The following is a 16,924-nucleotide window of genomic DNA, read 5'->3' on the forward strand; positions in this document are numbered from 1 at the left end:
GAGCCAACTGTCAATTAAGTAAATCAGGTGATGTGCATCTCTGTAATGAGGAGGGGTGTGGTGTAATGACATCAACACCCTATATAAGGTGTGCTTAATTTATTAGTCAACTTCCTTTCCTTTGGCAAAATGGGTCAAAAGAGATTTGACGGGCTCTGAAAAGTCCAAAATTGTGAGATGTCTTGCAGACGGATGCAGCAGTCTTGAAATTGCCAAACGTTTGAAGCATATCACCGAACAATCAAGCGTTACATGGCAAATAAGCAACAGGGTCGCAAGAAGCGTGTTGGGCAAAAAAGGTGCAAAATAACTGCCCATGAATTGAGGAAAATCAAGCATGAAGCTGCCAAGATGCCATTTGCCACCAGTTTGGCCATATTTTAGAGCTGCAACGTTACTGGGGTATCAAAAAGCACAAGGTGTGCCATACTCAGGGACATGGCTAAGGTAAGGAAGGCTGAAAAACGACCACCTTTGAACAAGAAACATAAGATAAAACGTCAAGAATGGGCCAAGAAATATCTTAAGACTGATTTTGCAAAGGTTTTATGGACTAATGAAATGAGAGTGACTCTTGATGGGCCAGATGGATGGGCCAGAGGCTGGATCAGTAAAGGGCAGAGAGCTCCACTCAGACTCAGATGCCAGCAAGGTGGAGGTGGGGTACTGGTATGGGCTGGTATCATCAAAGATGAACTTGTGGGACCTTTTCGGGTTGAGGATGGAGTGAAGCTCAAGTCTCAGACCAACTGCCAGTTTCTGGAAGACAACATCTTCAAACAGTGGTACAGGAAGAAGTCGGTATCATTCAAGAAAAACATGATTTTCATGCAGGACAATGCTCCATCACATGCATCCAACTACTCCACAGCGTGGCTGGCCAGTAAAGGACTAAAAGATGAAAAAAATAATGACATGGCCCCCTTTTTCACCTGATCTGAATTCCCATAGAGAACCTGTGGTCCTTCATAAAATGTAAGATCTACAGGGAGGGAAAACAGTACATCTCTCGGAACAGTGTCTGGGAGGCTGTGGTGGCTGCTGTACGCAATGTTGATCGTGAACAGATCAAGCAACTGACAGAATCTATGGATGGAAGGCTGTTGAATGTCCTCATAGAGAAAGGTGGCTATATTGGTCACTAATTTTTTGGGGGTTTGTTTTTGCATGTCAGAAATGTTTATTTCTAAATTTTGTGCCGTTATATTGGTTTACCTGGTGAAAATAAACAAGTGAGATGGGAATATATATGGTTTTTATTAAGTTGCCTAATAATTCTGCACAGTAATAGTTACCTGCACAAACAGATATCCTCCTAAGATAGCCAAATCTAAAAAAAATCCACTCCAACTTCCAAAAATATTAAGCTTTGATATTTGAGTCTTTTGGGTTGATTGAGAACATAGTTTTTGATCAATAATAAAAAAAAATCCTCTAAAATGCAACTTGCCTAATAATTCTACACACAGTGTAGATGAGTTCAACAGATCGGTTTCCTCTATAATGAAATAAAGAAAAGTCTTCAATGGGTTTTAGAAATAGTGCAGATTTCTTTAAATCCATCGCATGACCGGTCTGTTGTTGATTTCGGTAAAATCGTGGGAAACTCACAATATGCAACAAAATCCAATAACGAGTCTGTGAATATAAAAACTATCATGACAGTCTGATTAATGTAGCTTTACAAAGAAGTCAAGGTAAACTAGAAAAACAATTGGAGTAATATGTATAATGGATGCAATTGGCTTTTAATCTACTATAACCGAATTGCATTCTATACATCATGCTGTCAATAGGTCTGCTTCTGGCCAGGTGAATGTCACTCCATACAATAAGCTCTCATCTAGAATTCATTGCTCGGAGTTCTATGCTGGTTGTATTCCGACCCGACCCTGTGTAATTTTATATTTCTCTTATTACAGATTTTAATTATTGGTTATAATTTCTCTTTGTGTTTTAAGTAGTTGACATTTCTTTTTCTTGTATTACAGATGAAGCGCGCTGGGACTACAGGATCAGTTCGAGGCATGGCCCTTTATGAAGATGAAGTAGGTGACATTTTGTTGGATTCCATCTACATTTACTGTATAGTCTATGTATTTCATCTGTCTTCCAGACCAAATTCAGATAAATAGGAGAGAAAATCTAAGCCCACATGAGTTGCATTATCTGAGATCAGCAAGGCAAAGGAATTTAGTCCGGTATTCACATTTGTAAATTGAATTCTCAAGAATTTTGAACATCAGAAGTTACTTATGGAGAAATTCCAATGAACAAAATATACAATAATATTTGAAACAGAACAAGCACAGTAATAGGTTTACTAAATGTATTTTTTTAAGGGAATCTGTCACCAGTTTTTTTTCTTCAACCTAATCTAAGAACAGCATAACGTAGAGACAGAGATCCTGATTCCAGCAATGTACAATATCACTTACTGTTTTAATCAGAAGGAGATTATAACTAGAGGACTAGTAAACTTACTGCCATGTAGTCCTAGAGCTCTGTATAACCCCACCCCTAATTGACAGCTTTTGGTATATATTTTTCATAGGTAGAAATCTGCCAATCATTGGTGTGGGAGTGGGTAATACAAAGCTCCACACTGAGAGAACTGGTAAATCTGTAGAAAATAAAATAAGGATTTTGAAAACAAACAAAACATGCAGCCCAGTAAGTGACACATCGCTACTATGAGGCTTTCTGCCCCTACAAAATGCTGCTTTCAGATGGGGTAGCAAAAAACCTGGTGACAGATTCCTCTTTAAGGCAGCAAATTACCATGTCAAGCTTGCATTCCTGCTTACAACATACAGACATAGGATTTATCAGCTCTACAGCATCATCCACACTTTCTTAGCCACTTTGACAATGTGTGAGATGAAGAAGAAAATTGTAACAGAACTACCTTGGTGCACTGCCCAGCAACAGTACCTTCCTTTTGGTCACCTTTTAGTAACAGTATCTCCAAAAATAAAATATATTACAGTAGTAATATTTTTCCTTTGTGAGCCCATCATAGTAGAAATGCTTCCTTCTGTGACCGCCATACAGTATTAAATCATGTGGCCCCTTTTGTGGCCATTATGCAATAATTCAATTCTTCTTTGTAGCCCCATTTAGTAGTTATATCTGTCTTTCTGCTGAAATATAACATTAATGCCCGTCCCCAGTAGCAGCAATAAAAAAATAAAAATAAATCTTTATTTTTATATAGCGCTAACATATTCCGCAGCGCTTTACATACATCAGGAACACTGTCCCCATTGGGGCTCACAATCTAAATTCCCTATCTGTATGTCTTTGGAGTGTGGGAGGAAACCGGAGCCCCCGGAGGAAACCCACGCAAACACGGGGAGAACATACAAACTCCTTGCAGATGGTGTCCTTGGTGGGATTTGAACCCAGGACTCCAGCGCTGCAAGACTGCAGTGCTAACCACTGAGCCACCGTGCCACCCAATACAATAGTAATATGCACCATTTCTGCCCCCATACAGTAATAGCTTCTACCTTTATGCTTTGATACAGTTAGATCATCCCATATTATAACTCTATAAAGAAATAATTTCTGGCGCACAATGTGGAATATTATTAATGTCCTCCATTGTGGACTAATAGTGACCCCCCCCCCCCCCCCCCTATTTTGATCGCCTTACAGTATTGGCCCCACAGGAAAAATGTCTCCTATTTGACCTTTTACAGTTAATATGTCCTTCATCCTTTAATAATGTCCCCTGTCCTATAGTAATGTTTTCCATTGTGATCTCCCTACTGTAATAATGTCATTTGCCCTGGTCACCAATCTGTAATATTATCCCCTGTGCTGGCCCCTTCTTGTAATAACGTCTCTCATCCTGTAATATTGTCCCACATGTTGGCCCCTTCCTGTAATAATGTCTCCCATCTTGTAATATTATCTCCTGTGCTGGCCCCTTCCTGTAATAATGTCTCCCATCTTGTAATATTATCCCCTGTGCTGGCCTCGTCCTGTAAAAAAGGTGTCTCATCCTGTAATATTGTCCCACATGCTAACCCCTTCCTATAAAATTGTCTCCTATCTTGTAATATTATCCCTTGTGCTGGCCCCTTCCTGTAATAATGTCTCTCATCCTGTAATATTGTCCCACATGCTAACCCCTTCCTGTAATAATGTCTCCTATCTTGTAATATTATCCCCTGTGCTGGCCCCTTCCTGTAATAATGTCTCTCGTCCTATAATATTGTTCCCCATGCTGGGCCCCTTCCTGTAATAAAGTCTCTCGTCTTATAATATCGTCACCCGTGTAATAATGTCTCTCATTCTAAAATAATGTTTCCAGTCCTGGCCCCATCCTCTAATACTGTTTTCCGTCCTGGTCTTTTCCTGTCATAATGTCTCCCATACTGGTGATGTTCTGCAACACATTTTAAAAAAATGAAATAAATGATTCTTTTTGCCTGTCCACGCTCCCACAACATGCAGCATACTTTCCCTCAACCTTGGTCGGAACATATTGGGTGGAATGGAGCATGGGAGGGACGACTAGTACGCCGATGTCAACTGCTGGCGTTTGATTGCCCAGTGGCTTTTATAGCTATTTTGGTGCAGGCAGTCATTGGTTTTCTGTACCGGAATGCATTTCAGCTTAATTTGAGCCTGAGGAGGCATAATCATCTGAAAGCAGCGGTGTCGGTGGTCCTCCACCCTCTGTGACCTTGATCGTTACGTCCCTATAGTAAACCCTACTAGATGCGGCTGCTGGTAGCTTCTATGACAAAACACTATTCAAACTTTTGTTTATTGAGTTATTTTTTACAGGTAAAGTGTTGGGTTTTTTGCTTTTTTGTAAGTTTGATACAATATGCTAATATGATCAGAATTAAATGTACATAATAAACAATCTTCTAGTTCTTTTTATCTTTATACATTAATAATGGTAGAACAAAAATATTGCCAATGTTATACATTCATACCGATAGGAATGATTGCTCATCATGCCTGCCACCAGTCACTGAGGAGAGCAACGGTGAACACAGTAATGAGGAGAAACACTAAAAGCCCCGGAGCAAAAGTCAGCCGGGCCATCACTGCTTAATCTAATTTAGTATATTTTAGGCAATATGTACTAGTTTAATGAATCATTAGAAGTCTATGTACCAAATAAGTTAGAAGAAGGTCATCGGCACATCATATGACTCACAATGGATGACCGCATTAGACTGACCTCTTAGAACTGCCTGTAGGTGCCTTAAATCCAATGCCAGAAAACTGTGTTCTAATGACCTCTATATACAGTAGCTGCAGAAAATATCCCAAACTGACTTGCTCTCCCTGCTGTATTATATCAACATTGCAGTGTAATCCTTAACTTCATAAACATTATACAGTATATTTACAAAAAATCAATAAATGTTTGTTTAGGGAATGATGATCAAATGGTGGCCAAAAATTATGTATTGGGGAAAATTACTTATTGACCAGCATAAAAAAGCAATGAGAGACACTTATCAATGCTGTTTAAAAGATACAAGTTTTCACAAGGTGTAAAAGTGGCGAAATTGCTCTAACTTGATTTAAAAAAAAAAAAAAAAATGCTATATGTAGTATAAAATATCTGGTGTATATTGACAAGCTACAACTGCATCTCAATAAATTGGAATATCATCAAAAAAGTTCATTTACTTCATTAATTCAATACAAAAAGGGAAACTCATATATTATATAGTAATTACACACAGAGTGATCTATTTCAGGTGTTTATTTCTGTTAATGTTGATGATTATGGTTACAGCCAATGAAAACCCAAATGTCGCTATCTCATAAAATTAGAATATTATATAATACCAACTGAAAAAATGATTTTAAACTCAGAAATGTTGGCGCCTACTGAAAAGTCTGTACAGTAAATGCACTAAATATTTGGCCGGGGCTCCTTTTGCATGAATTACCGCAGAAATGCGGCACGGCATGGAGGTGATCAGCCTTTGTCCCTGCTGAGGTGTTATGGAAGCCCAAGTTGCTTTGATAACAGCCTTCAGCTTGTCTGCATTGTTGAGTCTGGTGTTTCTCATCTTCCTCTTGAGAGTACAGCATAGATTCTCTATGGGGTTTAGATCAGGCGAGTTTGCTGGCCAATCAAGCACCGTGATACTGTGGTTATTAAACCAGGTATAGGTACTTTTGGCAGTGTGGAAAGGTGCCAAGTCCTACTGGAAAATGAAATATCCATCGCCAAAAAGCTTGTCGGCAGAGGGAAGCATGAAGTGCTCTAAAATTTCCTGGTAGACGGCTGCGCTGACTTTGGTCTTAATAAAACACAGTGATCCTACACCAGCAGATGACATGGCTCCCCCAAACCATCACTGATTGTGGAAACGTCAAACTAGACCTCAAGCAGCTTGGATTGTGGCCTCTACATTCTTCCTCCAGACTATGGGACCTTATTTCCAAATTAAATGCAAAATTTACTTTAATTTGAAAACAACACCTTGGACCACTGAGCAACAGTCCAGTTTTTTTTCTCCTTGGCCCAGTTAAGACACTTCTGGCGTTGTCTATTGGTCATGAGTGGCTTGACACAAGGAATGCGACACTTGTAGCCCATGTCCTGGATTCGTCTGTGTGTGGTGGATCTTGAAGCACTAACTCCAGCAGCAGTCCACTTTTTGTGAATCTCCCCCATATTTTTGAATAGCCTTTTCTTAACAATCCTATCAAGGCTGCAGTTATCCCAGTTGCTTGTGCACCTTTTTCTACCACACATTTTCGTTCCACTTAACTTTCTATTAATATGCTTGGATACAGCACTCTGAACAGCCAGCTTGTTTAGCAATTACCTTTTGTGGCTTACCCTCTATGTGGAGTGTGTCAAGGACTGCCTACTGGACATCTGTCAAGACAGCAGTCTTCCCCATGATTGTGTAGCCTACAGAACCAGACTAAGGGGCCATTTTAAACGCTTAGGAAGCCTTTGCAGGTATTTTGTGGCAATTATTCTAATTTTCTGAGATAACTTTTGGGTTTTCATTGGCTGTAAGCCATAATCATCAACATTAACAGAAATAAACACTTGAAATAGATCACTCAGTTCAGTGACTACACTTGGGATATGTGCGCATGCTGCAGATTAGGTGCAGAAATTTTCTGCACCAAAAAAAAACGCACCAACGAGTGCATTTGTTTGCGTTTTTTGTCAGTTTCTATGCCGTGTTTTTTTTTTTTTTTTTTGTAATTTCAATGGCTGGAAGGGCTACAAAACGCAGAAACAAAATGCACCAATAATTGACATGCCACTTTCTTTTTCTGCATCCAAAACTGCAAGGAAAAAAAGAAGCAACGTGCGCACTGCACTTCAGAATTCTCATTGACTTTGCAGGGATAAGGATAGACATGCAGTTTTGGGCAACAAACTGCAAAAAATCCCTCACAGCATGCTCACAAGGCCTTAGGATGAACAGCCCAGAGCCATTTTTGTTGACTTTTTTTATCTTTGATTTTTGTGACCCTTGTATATCACATGTTTTTCTGAGGTTACAGAAATCATTGCCTATATAGAAATTATATTGTAACACCTTACCCTTCCACAACAGCTGGCACCTCATGGGTAAAAAGAGACCCATGCCCAAAAATCTACTACACAAGTCCACAGTAAACGCATGGAAATGCCTTCTCCTTAACTCCCATAAATGCAAGATAAACCTCATCCCCAAACTTATCCCCCTAGAAACCCTAGAATTTATCATTCCCAAGATATAAATTTTATAAATAAAGACGCCCCCTGTAGAAGCCGGGTTAGCGAAACGTACGTCGGGGAATAGGACGGCAGCAACCACACACCCCTCCACCCAGCTAATTGCCATGATTTGTGCTCCTCTTACGGTGTTCTATAGCTTTTTGCACGAACCGCATAGTTTTCCATAGCGGGCACATCCTTATTGATTTGTGGATCCCCTGCTTGCGGCACAAGCGGGGCCGGCATAGGTTTCTATGACCGGGCGTGAGTCTGACATATAGTCATGGTTATTGTCTTGTGGGAGGTAGCATGCAAATCCTACTACTGGTGGTAACAATTGTTTAAATTCGGATGTCAATATGCTTGGATTTATATACATTATTGTTGGGATATGTGCAATATATATGCACTTGTACACCTTATGTGATATGTTTACAGGACATTAGTTTTATATGTTGATGCAATCCAATAGTCCTCTATATACTTAGGCATTCGACACTTTACATGTTCATCCAGAGATATTTTTGCGTGCTTATTACATGTTGCCGGTTCTCTTCATTGCACATTTTACTGCATGTATCCATTTTATTATGTGGGGAATGGGTTGTTACGGGTTTTTTGATTAATAAACATTTTGCGCAATTATTATAGACTCTTGTACTCTTTTTTGAAAAAATATATCTACAATTTTTTCATGTTGTGATGTAAGGAAAAAAAGAAGCAACGTGCGCACTGCACTTCAGAATTCTCATTGACTTTGCAGGGATAAGGATAGACATGCAGTTTTGGGCAACAAACTGCAAAAAATCCCTCACAGCATGCTCACAAGGCCTTAGGATGAACAGCCCAGAGCCATTTTTGTTGACTTTTTTTATCTTTGATTTTTGTGACCCTTGTATATCACATGTTTTTCTGAGGTTACAGAAATCATTGCCTATATAGAAATTATATTGTAACACCTTACCCTTCCACAACAGCTGGCACCTCATGAGTAAAAAGAGACCCATGCCCAAAAATCTACTACACAAGTCCACAGTAAACGCATGGAAATGCCTTCTCCTTAACTCCCATAAATGCAAGATAAACCTCATCCCCAAACTTATCCCCCTAGAAACCCTAGAATTTATCATTCACAAGATAAATTTATCAATGTGGAAAAAGCAAAGTATTGTAAACTTGTTGGATATTATAATAGACAACATCCCAATAACATTTGGCGAGATCAAAACCAAATTCAACCTCCCATAAAAAGAATACAGTAAGTGGCTTCAAAAAACCAACACTTCTTAACCAAAGAAGAGAAACTTAAACAACTGTCCATTATAGTGAATTTACTCAACAACCCCCTAAACACCCTAAAATTGAAAACTAACAACATCTACAAAGTATTTAATGAGGACTCAGGCCTATGCATTGGGCCAAACATAGCAGCACGGGAGAAAGAATTAGGAATAAAAATAGAAGAGGAGCAATTCCTAAAATTCCTGGACATTATTTACACAAACTGCCCATGTGTAACCTTGCAGGAAACATACCATAAAGTATTCTCCAGGTGGTATTACACACCACACAAATTAAATATGATGTACCCATAAAAATCATCTCTCTGCTGGAGAAATTTCTGGAAAACTGGCAACTTGGTTCACATATTTTTGAGCTGTCCATCCCTTGACAGCCTCTGGGTGGACACACAAGACCTCATCTCAAAAACCACTAATCTAAACATCCTGCCAACCCCCAGCTAATACTACTGTCCATTGGTCTGGAAAACATTCCAAATGAATTGAAACCCATCATAAGTGATATTCTGTTAACTATAAAGGATCTAATTTTATCAAGTTGGAAACGAGAGGCTCAATTGTTTTGGTCTGGAGACCGCAAAAGAACTTGCAAAAATTCCATAAAAAGGTTGTTGATGATACACAAGAGTAGTTGGAAACTTAGCTGGCTGCAATCCATTGACTACACAATCACAACTAGAAGTAGCGATAGAGCATTAATAATAGACCTAGACGCCTTGTCACCGCCGGAAAATGAACTAACCTCAAAGATGAAATGAGGAATTCTGACTTGCCTCAGAGCAGCCCCAAAGGAAAGTCAAAAGCCCCCAACATATAACTATGGTGATATAAGAGAAAACAACACACAGATGGTAGATATAGAAATAAGCAAAGTTAGGCCCTGCTAACTAGATACAAAAGTATAGGATAGATTGCTGTTTGCAGCCAGTAAAAACCCTGAAAAAGACCAACACCTGATAATGCGATCTAAGGGAAGTTTTTGATTATCTTTCATCCCAATATATAATGAACTCTTGTGCAAATACATTAAATAACATGAGATGCAAAAATACAAAACTCCTGATAAAAACATGGAGTAAAAACTCCCATTCTTGCTGGGACTAAATCGCCCTCCAAAAACAGTGCAGGAAGAACATCCATTCACTTGCAAGAAACAAAAAGAAACACTCTCAAACACAGATCCAGAAAAAGACATAGATTAAGCAGAAATGCCCTTCAGTGCAAATTCAGCCCTTAACCAAATCCAGACTAAGAAGACAAAATACTTATCAGGCATAGCTGCAGACTCAGGATGACATGGGAAAAAAACGATGCAAAGGAACGAAAAAAACGCTGTAGAAATAATTCCTGGAGAATCCAAAAGGCGCACAAAAGGCAAAACCAAAACCTAAAGGGAAAGGCAAAAGCCAAAAGGCTGGAGGACAAAATTCAGGACATCTTCACATGAAGCAGAAACAATTATCACCGGCAAAGGTTACAGACACTGCCTTCCTATATCCCCCCAGGCTGACTCCATAGGCTACCTGAAACAGCACTCATCTCCCACACCAGTCTGAGCAACAGACACAGAATCAGATTCACTACCAGCAGTAGCCACCAGAGGGAGTCCAGGAACACTCCCGGGAACAGCACCATCTCTATTGATATTCACAACACTCCACCCAAGATAGAAGACCTAATAGATAGAATTTCCCTACACAACGCATTTGAACACAGCTTTGCCCTAAGGGAAAATAATTACACAACATACAACCAAAATTGACTCCCCTGGATCAAAACATTCACACAACTACACATAATAGAAATCATTGACTAGGACTAAAAACTTACCGTATGCCGTTATTTATATCCAAACTCACTTAATGTATGCATTGTAACTGCAAAAAGTCACCAGATTGACAGAACTGTTATCCAAGTGTAAAAAGAACTCTGATCTCTGTATGTAAATTGCTTTATTACCCCTGGTTAACCCTATATAACCATAACTCTTTTTTTTCCTACTGTTATCCCATGCTGTCCCAACTCAGACCGCCCCAATTTAACTTGTAAAATCAATAAAAACATTTGAATCACAACAGCTGGTAGCACCTGTTCTAATTTTCAATGCCATCTGCATCATTTCTTATGTCTGTGATTGCACAGTGTAGAGTCAATCAAGACACTTTGCATAGACAATAATTGTCATTAATTTTGACTCCAGCATGAACCTAAAAAATGTGTCATGTAAAATGCTAAAATATGTCATATATACAGTACAGACCAAAAGTTTGGACACACCTTCTAATTCGAAGGGTTTTCTTTATTTTCAGAACTCTGAAAATTGTAGATTCACATTAAAGGAATCAAAACTATGAATTAAAACATGTGGAATGAAATACTTAAAGTGTGAAACAGCTGAAAATATGTCTTATATTCTAGGTTCTTCAAAGTAGCCCCTTTTTGCTTTCATTACTACTTTGCACACTCTTGGCGTTCTCTTGATGAGCTGCAAGAGGTACTCACCGGAAATGGTTTTCCAACAGTCTTGAAGGATTTCCCAGAGATGTTTAGCACTTGTTGGCCTTTTTGCCTTCACTCTGCGGTCCAGCTCACCCCAAACCATCTCGATTGGGTTCAGGTCTGGTGACTGTGGAGACCAGGTCATCTGGCGTAGCACCCCATCACTCTCCTTCTTAGTCAAATAGCCCTTACACAGCCTAGAGGTGTGTTTGGGGTCATTGTCCTGTCAAAAAATAAATTACGGTCCAACTAAACGCAAACCGGATGGAATAGCACGCAGCTGCAAGATGCTGTGGTAGGCATGCTGGTTCTGTATGCCTTCAATTTTGAATAAATGCCCAACATTGTCACCAGGAAAGCACCCCCACACCATTACACCTCCTCCTCCATGCTTCACGGTGGGAACCAGCCACGTGTAGTCCATCCGTTCATCTTTTCTATAAAGACACGGTGGTGGATCCAAAGATCTCAATTTTGGACTCATCACACCAAAGCACAGATTTCCACTGGTCTAATGTCCATTCCTTGTGTAATTTTAGCCCAAACAAGTCTCTTCTGCTTGTTGCCTATCCTTAGCAGGGGTTTCCTAGCAGCTATTTTACCATGAAGGCTTGCTGCACAAAGTCTTCTCTTAACAGTTGTTCTAGAGATGAGAAGGTGTGTCCAAACTTTTGGTCTGTACTGTATGTGTGTATGTATGTATGTATGTATGTATGTATATATATATATATATATATATATATATATATAGTATTTGTACATGGTCATTGCCTCATTTTCTTTTAACTTTGTCACATCTCAAAAATTGACCCTAGTTATAATTGTAAAGTGATGTCCAATGTGGTTTAGCAACTCTAACCTTGGAAATTAGCTGTAATGCTAATTTTAGGCAGTTTATTAGGGCCCTACTGTGGTGTTTGACTGTCTGCTCTATAACACATAAAATATGACTTTATTATACTCATCTAAGGGGCTGTCCGGTCTGATAGGTTTTGCTGCTATCAGTCCGGTGCCGCCTCCATCTTGTGCAGTCACAGTTCTCCTTCCAAGGACCATGTTGACCAAAGTGCGAATGTGCAGGAGCACAATAGAGGCCTCTCTGTGAATGATGCAGGATGCTTCATGTACATGGGCTGGGAAGGAGGACGGTAATCGCATAATATGGAGGAGGCACCAGACCGAGAGAAGAGACGCCCACTGGACCGGACCACCCCTTAGGTGAGTATAATTAAGGGGTTTTTTTACATTATATGGCCTGGCCTCTTATATTCAGTACTGTAGAATGCTGTATATAAGAGCTCACTGGTGGCTGCAGCTTGTAAGGGAAAAATCTGGTGACAGGTTCCCTTTAAAAAATAATGGCATAATGTATAGTAGTATAATGATCCTTCACTGCTTTGTACTACCAAGAATTTAGGATTTTAGCAGCCATTTCCTATGCCATTTTTATGAGTCCAAGAACAACACGGGAAAATCTTGCCAACAGCAATTTATAATTGATCGCTTCCTGTCAGGTCAGATTTCTAGCTTTCCCAGCTAGGGCCAGGACAAGGCATCTTTGTGCCTTAGGCAGAAAAGGTAAATTGTGCTTCCCGTCGTCACAACATAGAATAAATTTACAGTTATAGTGACTGGATCGTGGATAGTAAAAGGGTTAAATGAAAGCTTTCTAGGACATGTCTCCAGTGGTGGACTCCTTCTCCTGCGTGGGCTCCGGGGCTGTCCATGCCACAGTAACCAATCCAGACAGGAACTGAGAGTAACCACCAAGGGCAGGTGTGCATGTGCAATCAATAACACTCACTTGGACAGTCACGTGTTCACATGCACACGCACACAGATGTGCACATGTGTCGCCCACCTGTAGCGGTCGCCTCAGGACGTCACTCCACCTTCTGGGACGCCACAGGGGCTTCACTTGATTACCGCTGGCAACAGGTATGTCAGGTTATTTACAGCTGGATCATGACACTACTCTCGGTTTGCGGTCAGGGTTCTGGGTGACCGCCACTGCAGCTTTAAGGAGCATCTGGGGCTGATGAATTCTGCAGTCGGGTGGTGTAGCCTCCCGAGAGTGAAGCTGGCCCCAGGGGCTCGGGTGTATGCATGTAGAACAACAGGTCGCAGAATGACTCAGTCTCAGTTCAAAGTGTCTTGCAACTGTTTTTTACTCACTTTCAAATGCTTCAAGTGGTACCTGGCGATGCTGAGATACACCAAGAGAGAACCAGGTATCCTTCAGGCTGGTATAAGGGTAACTGCTAACTCGCCTTCCTAGCACTTCTTGTTTCGGACAATCCCTGACTGAAAGTACCATAGGAATCATCCAGGGAAGTCGCAACTGCCTTTTCTCCCCTTTCTGGCCCATTTGCTGGCAGCGTGGACCAAGGAAGATGGCTCCAGGCTCAATCCTCCTTATGGGCCACCTCATTGCTGCTGATGCTCGGACTCTGTGTTGGTTGGTGTGAGACTTGTAGTCCACCCCACCGGTAGGTTTAGCAGACCACTAAATGGATGTCTGGGTCTAGGGACCTGTTCCCCATTCGTGCCTAGCCACCAGAAGTCTCCATACATGACCAGATGACTTCCTCAGCATCTTTCTGTCCAACTTCTGGTGACCGTTCTCCCCTGTTAACGGCTACTTCACAGGCAGGGTCTGACTAGCGGGTCCGTGCGCCTGCTTGCTCCTTCTCCTTGCGCTCTCCGCTTCAGACACATCTTGCTCCTCTCCTACTCCTTTTCTGACTGCCACTGCCACCTTAGCTCCCAGCCCCTCCCCAGCACCCCTAGCTGAGATGTGGTACTCCCCCTCTTGGGTTTGCCCAAGGGTCCCCTCTAGTGTGTGGGAGACCTGGTCACTATGTGTCTGTGCGTACACACCCTATTCCAGCCTTTTGGATTACCTATTAGCACTCACCCAGCATGGGTGCAGTACTCAGTGGTGCCTGACCAGGTCAGGGGCACCACATTCCCCCTTGGTTATCAACAGCACGTCCTCGGGCTGCAAAGACAATAAAATTTTTAATACAAACTTTTCAATACAAACTTTCCCACACAGGGGAAGCATTCACATAAAAAACATCATACCAGGTAGCATTGTTCACCACCCACCATCCACAAGTCCTGAACCCACCCAAGAACCTCCAGAAGGCAGGTCACCAGTTCCTTTGGTGACTAGGTCTCGGTCAGCTCTATCCCAGACCTTTCCTCCAGTCTTCCTCTGCTGAGGATGGTGGTTTAAAGTAGGCCCCATAAACAGGCGTACGAGCTTCCATGTGTTGGAGAGCCAGGCCCCATAAACAGGCGTGCTCTGGAATTTTGGACAGCAGGCCCCATAAACAGGCGTGCTCTGATGCGGGTACCACTGGGGTAACTTTTTACAATGTGAGAGTTTGTGGCTATAGCCAGTTCATAGCCTGTGGTCCATTTTTAAAAGTGCACGTAAACCTGGTGCTAAAACAGGGAAAAACTTAAAAGTTCACACAAAAGTTCTTGTGGGCACATTTTCTTAAACATTTAAACGTTGCTTAACTGGTAATAAACATTCTCTGAAAACTCCTGTAACTTTACTAAAGAATTTAAATGGACTTACTTCTCCCAGAACCAGTGCTTGGCACTTGAGTGCACTGTTCCTTGGAAGTGGTGTCTTGAACGTTTGCATTTGCATTTATACTGACATTAACACTGGCATTGACATCATGGGTATCTGCAGCTGCATCTACATTGGCATATTGAGCATCCCCTGGTGGTGGTGACTCTGGGGACCTGGTAGAAGCAATGGGGGTGGAGTCTGAGTGCCTTAAGGTTTCCCTTGGAAATTGAACCACGTCCAAGGCAAAGCAGCCTTTCTCCCCCATATGTCTGGTGTACTCCACCATATCCCCCATGTAGAAATCACGATCAGGGTGACCCCGCTGTAGGTGGGACTGCACATCCCTTCTTGAGACAAAGATTTCTTCTTTAACCCCTACCTCTACAATTAACCCATACCCCGTGCTGCAGTTAAATACTTCTACTACCCCACGGTGGAGGGGACCTCTGGCCTGGTGTCTGGCCCGCCGCAGGGACTGCTTCTCCTGCAGGTCCCTGGCCTCCACTTGCTCTTTCTCTGGGGTGGACTTCTCGAGGGGGTGTCTGGATCTCCCATGCCGCTGTACTCTGCGGGATGGTCGCTACATCACCATCACCTGGTCACCAGCCAGCTCCCAGGTCACATACATGCCAGGGCTGTAGGCAATCAGGTCTTCCTCCTCGGCAGGGGGTGCTGCAATCTCCTCCGGTCGTTGGGGGAATGGCAGCGCGACCTCCAGGCCTCCCTTTCTCTTTAAGGGTGCTGCGACCTCCTCTGGTCGGTTGGGGAATAACAGTGGTGGTGGCTGAATCTCGTCTCCCTCCCTGGCGGAGGGTGCTGCGACCTCTTCCGGTCGTCGGGGGAATGGCAGCGCGACCTCCAGGCCTCCCTTTCTCTTTAAGGGTGCTGTGTTCTCCTCCGATCGCTCGGGCAGCAGCTCCGGAGATGAGCCTTCAGCAGCTGGGGAGGGTGATGGATCCCTCTCTAGCAGAGAGGTTGCTGGAACCATTTTAGGTTGGTATGGCAGCTTAAGAACCAGGTAAATGTCTACCAGCGGTGCGGGGAACTGAGCCTCCAGTCCTCTCCTTAGCTGAGCCATTTCTTTGTCCGCTTCATGCCGGGGCACAGGGACAAGAGCCGTTGTGGCCTGGTCTGGTCTGGCCGGGACAAGAGGCATTGCGGCCTGGTCTGGTCTGGCCGTGACACGAGGCGTTGTGGCCTGATCTGGTCTGGCCGAGACAAGAGGCGTTGTGGCCTGGTCTGGTCTGGCTGAGATGAGGCGTTGTGGCTTGGTCTGGTCTGGTCTGGCGGGACAAGAGGCATTGTGGCTTGGTCTGGTCTGGCCGGGACAAGAGGCATTGTGGCCTGGTGTGGTCTGGCTGGGACAAGAGGCGTTGCGACCTGGTCTGGTCTGGCCATGGATGTCGCTTCTGGTGTTGCATCGGGGATCACACTGGACGTTGCATCAGACGTCGCATTGGGCATCACATCAGGCATCGCATCGGACATCGCATCGGGCATCGCAGCGGGTGTCGCATCGGCCTCTGGTGACAACGCCGGTGGGGTCAGTATACCCGATCGGGCGAGACAGTATGGGACTCACCCAGGGTTAGGCCGGAGATATCCCGCAGCAGGGTCGCTATCGCCGGTGATGACTCCGGATGGGCGTGGACTGCACCTCCACGCAGGCCTCGCCGCACCAACATCTGCAGGTTTCTTATGGCCAACACCATCTCCTTTTTTCCACACGGCTATGTCCCACCTGCTCCGCTCCTCTGTTCTGTCGGCAATTCTCCCGACTTCAGCCTCCAGCTCAGCAGCAGTCATGGGCCTGGCCTG

At 42.8% G+C, this 16,924-nt stretch overlaps 1 protein-coding gene across 3 annotated transcripts in view; it reads left to right on the forward strand.

The window, feature by feature from the left end:
• RPH3A (rabphilin 3A) overlaps positions 1–16,924 on the forward strand; it is a 514,708-nt gene that overhangs the window by 455,829 nt on the left and 41,955 nt on the right. For all 3 annotated transcript variants that reach the window (XM_075323991.1, XM_075323981.1, XM_075323999.1), the window contains one exon: positions 1,992–2,048. In XM_075323991.1, the coding sequence (XP_075180106.1) occupies positions 1,992–2,048 (57 nt within the window). The remainder of the gene's footprint in view (positions 1–1,991; positions 2,049–16,924) is intronic.

Source organism: Anomaloglossus baeobatrachus, chromosome 1 (genome assembly GCF_048569485.1).
Source record: "Anomaloglossus baeobatrachus isolate aAnoBae1 chromosome 1, aAnoBae1.hap1, whole genome shotgun sequence".
Classification (NCBI taxonomy): domain Eukaryota; kingdom Metazoa; phylum Chordata; class Amphibia; order Anura; family Aromobatidae; genus Anomaloglossus; species Anomaloglossus baeobatrachus.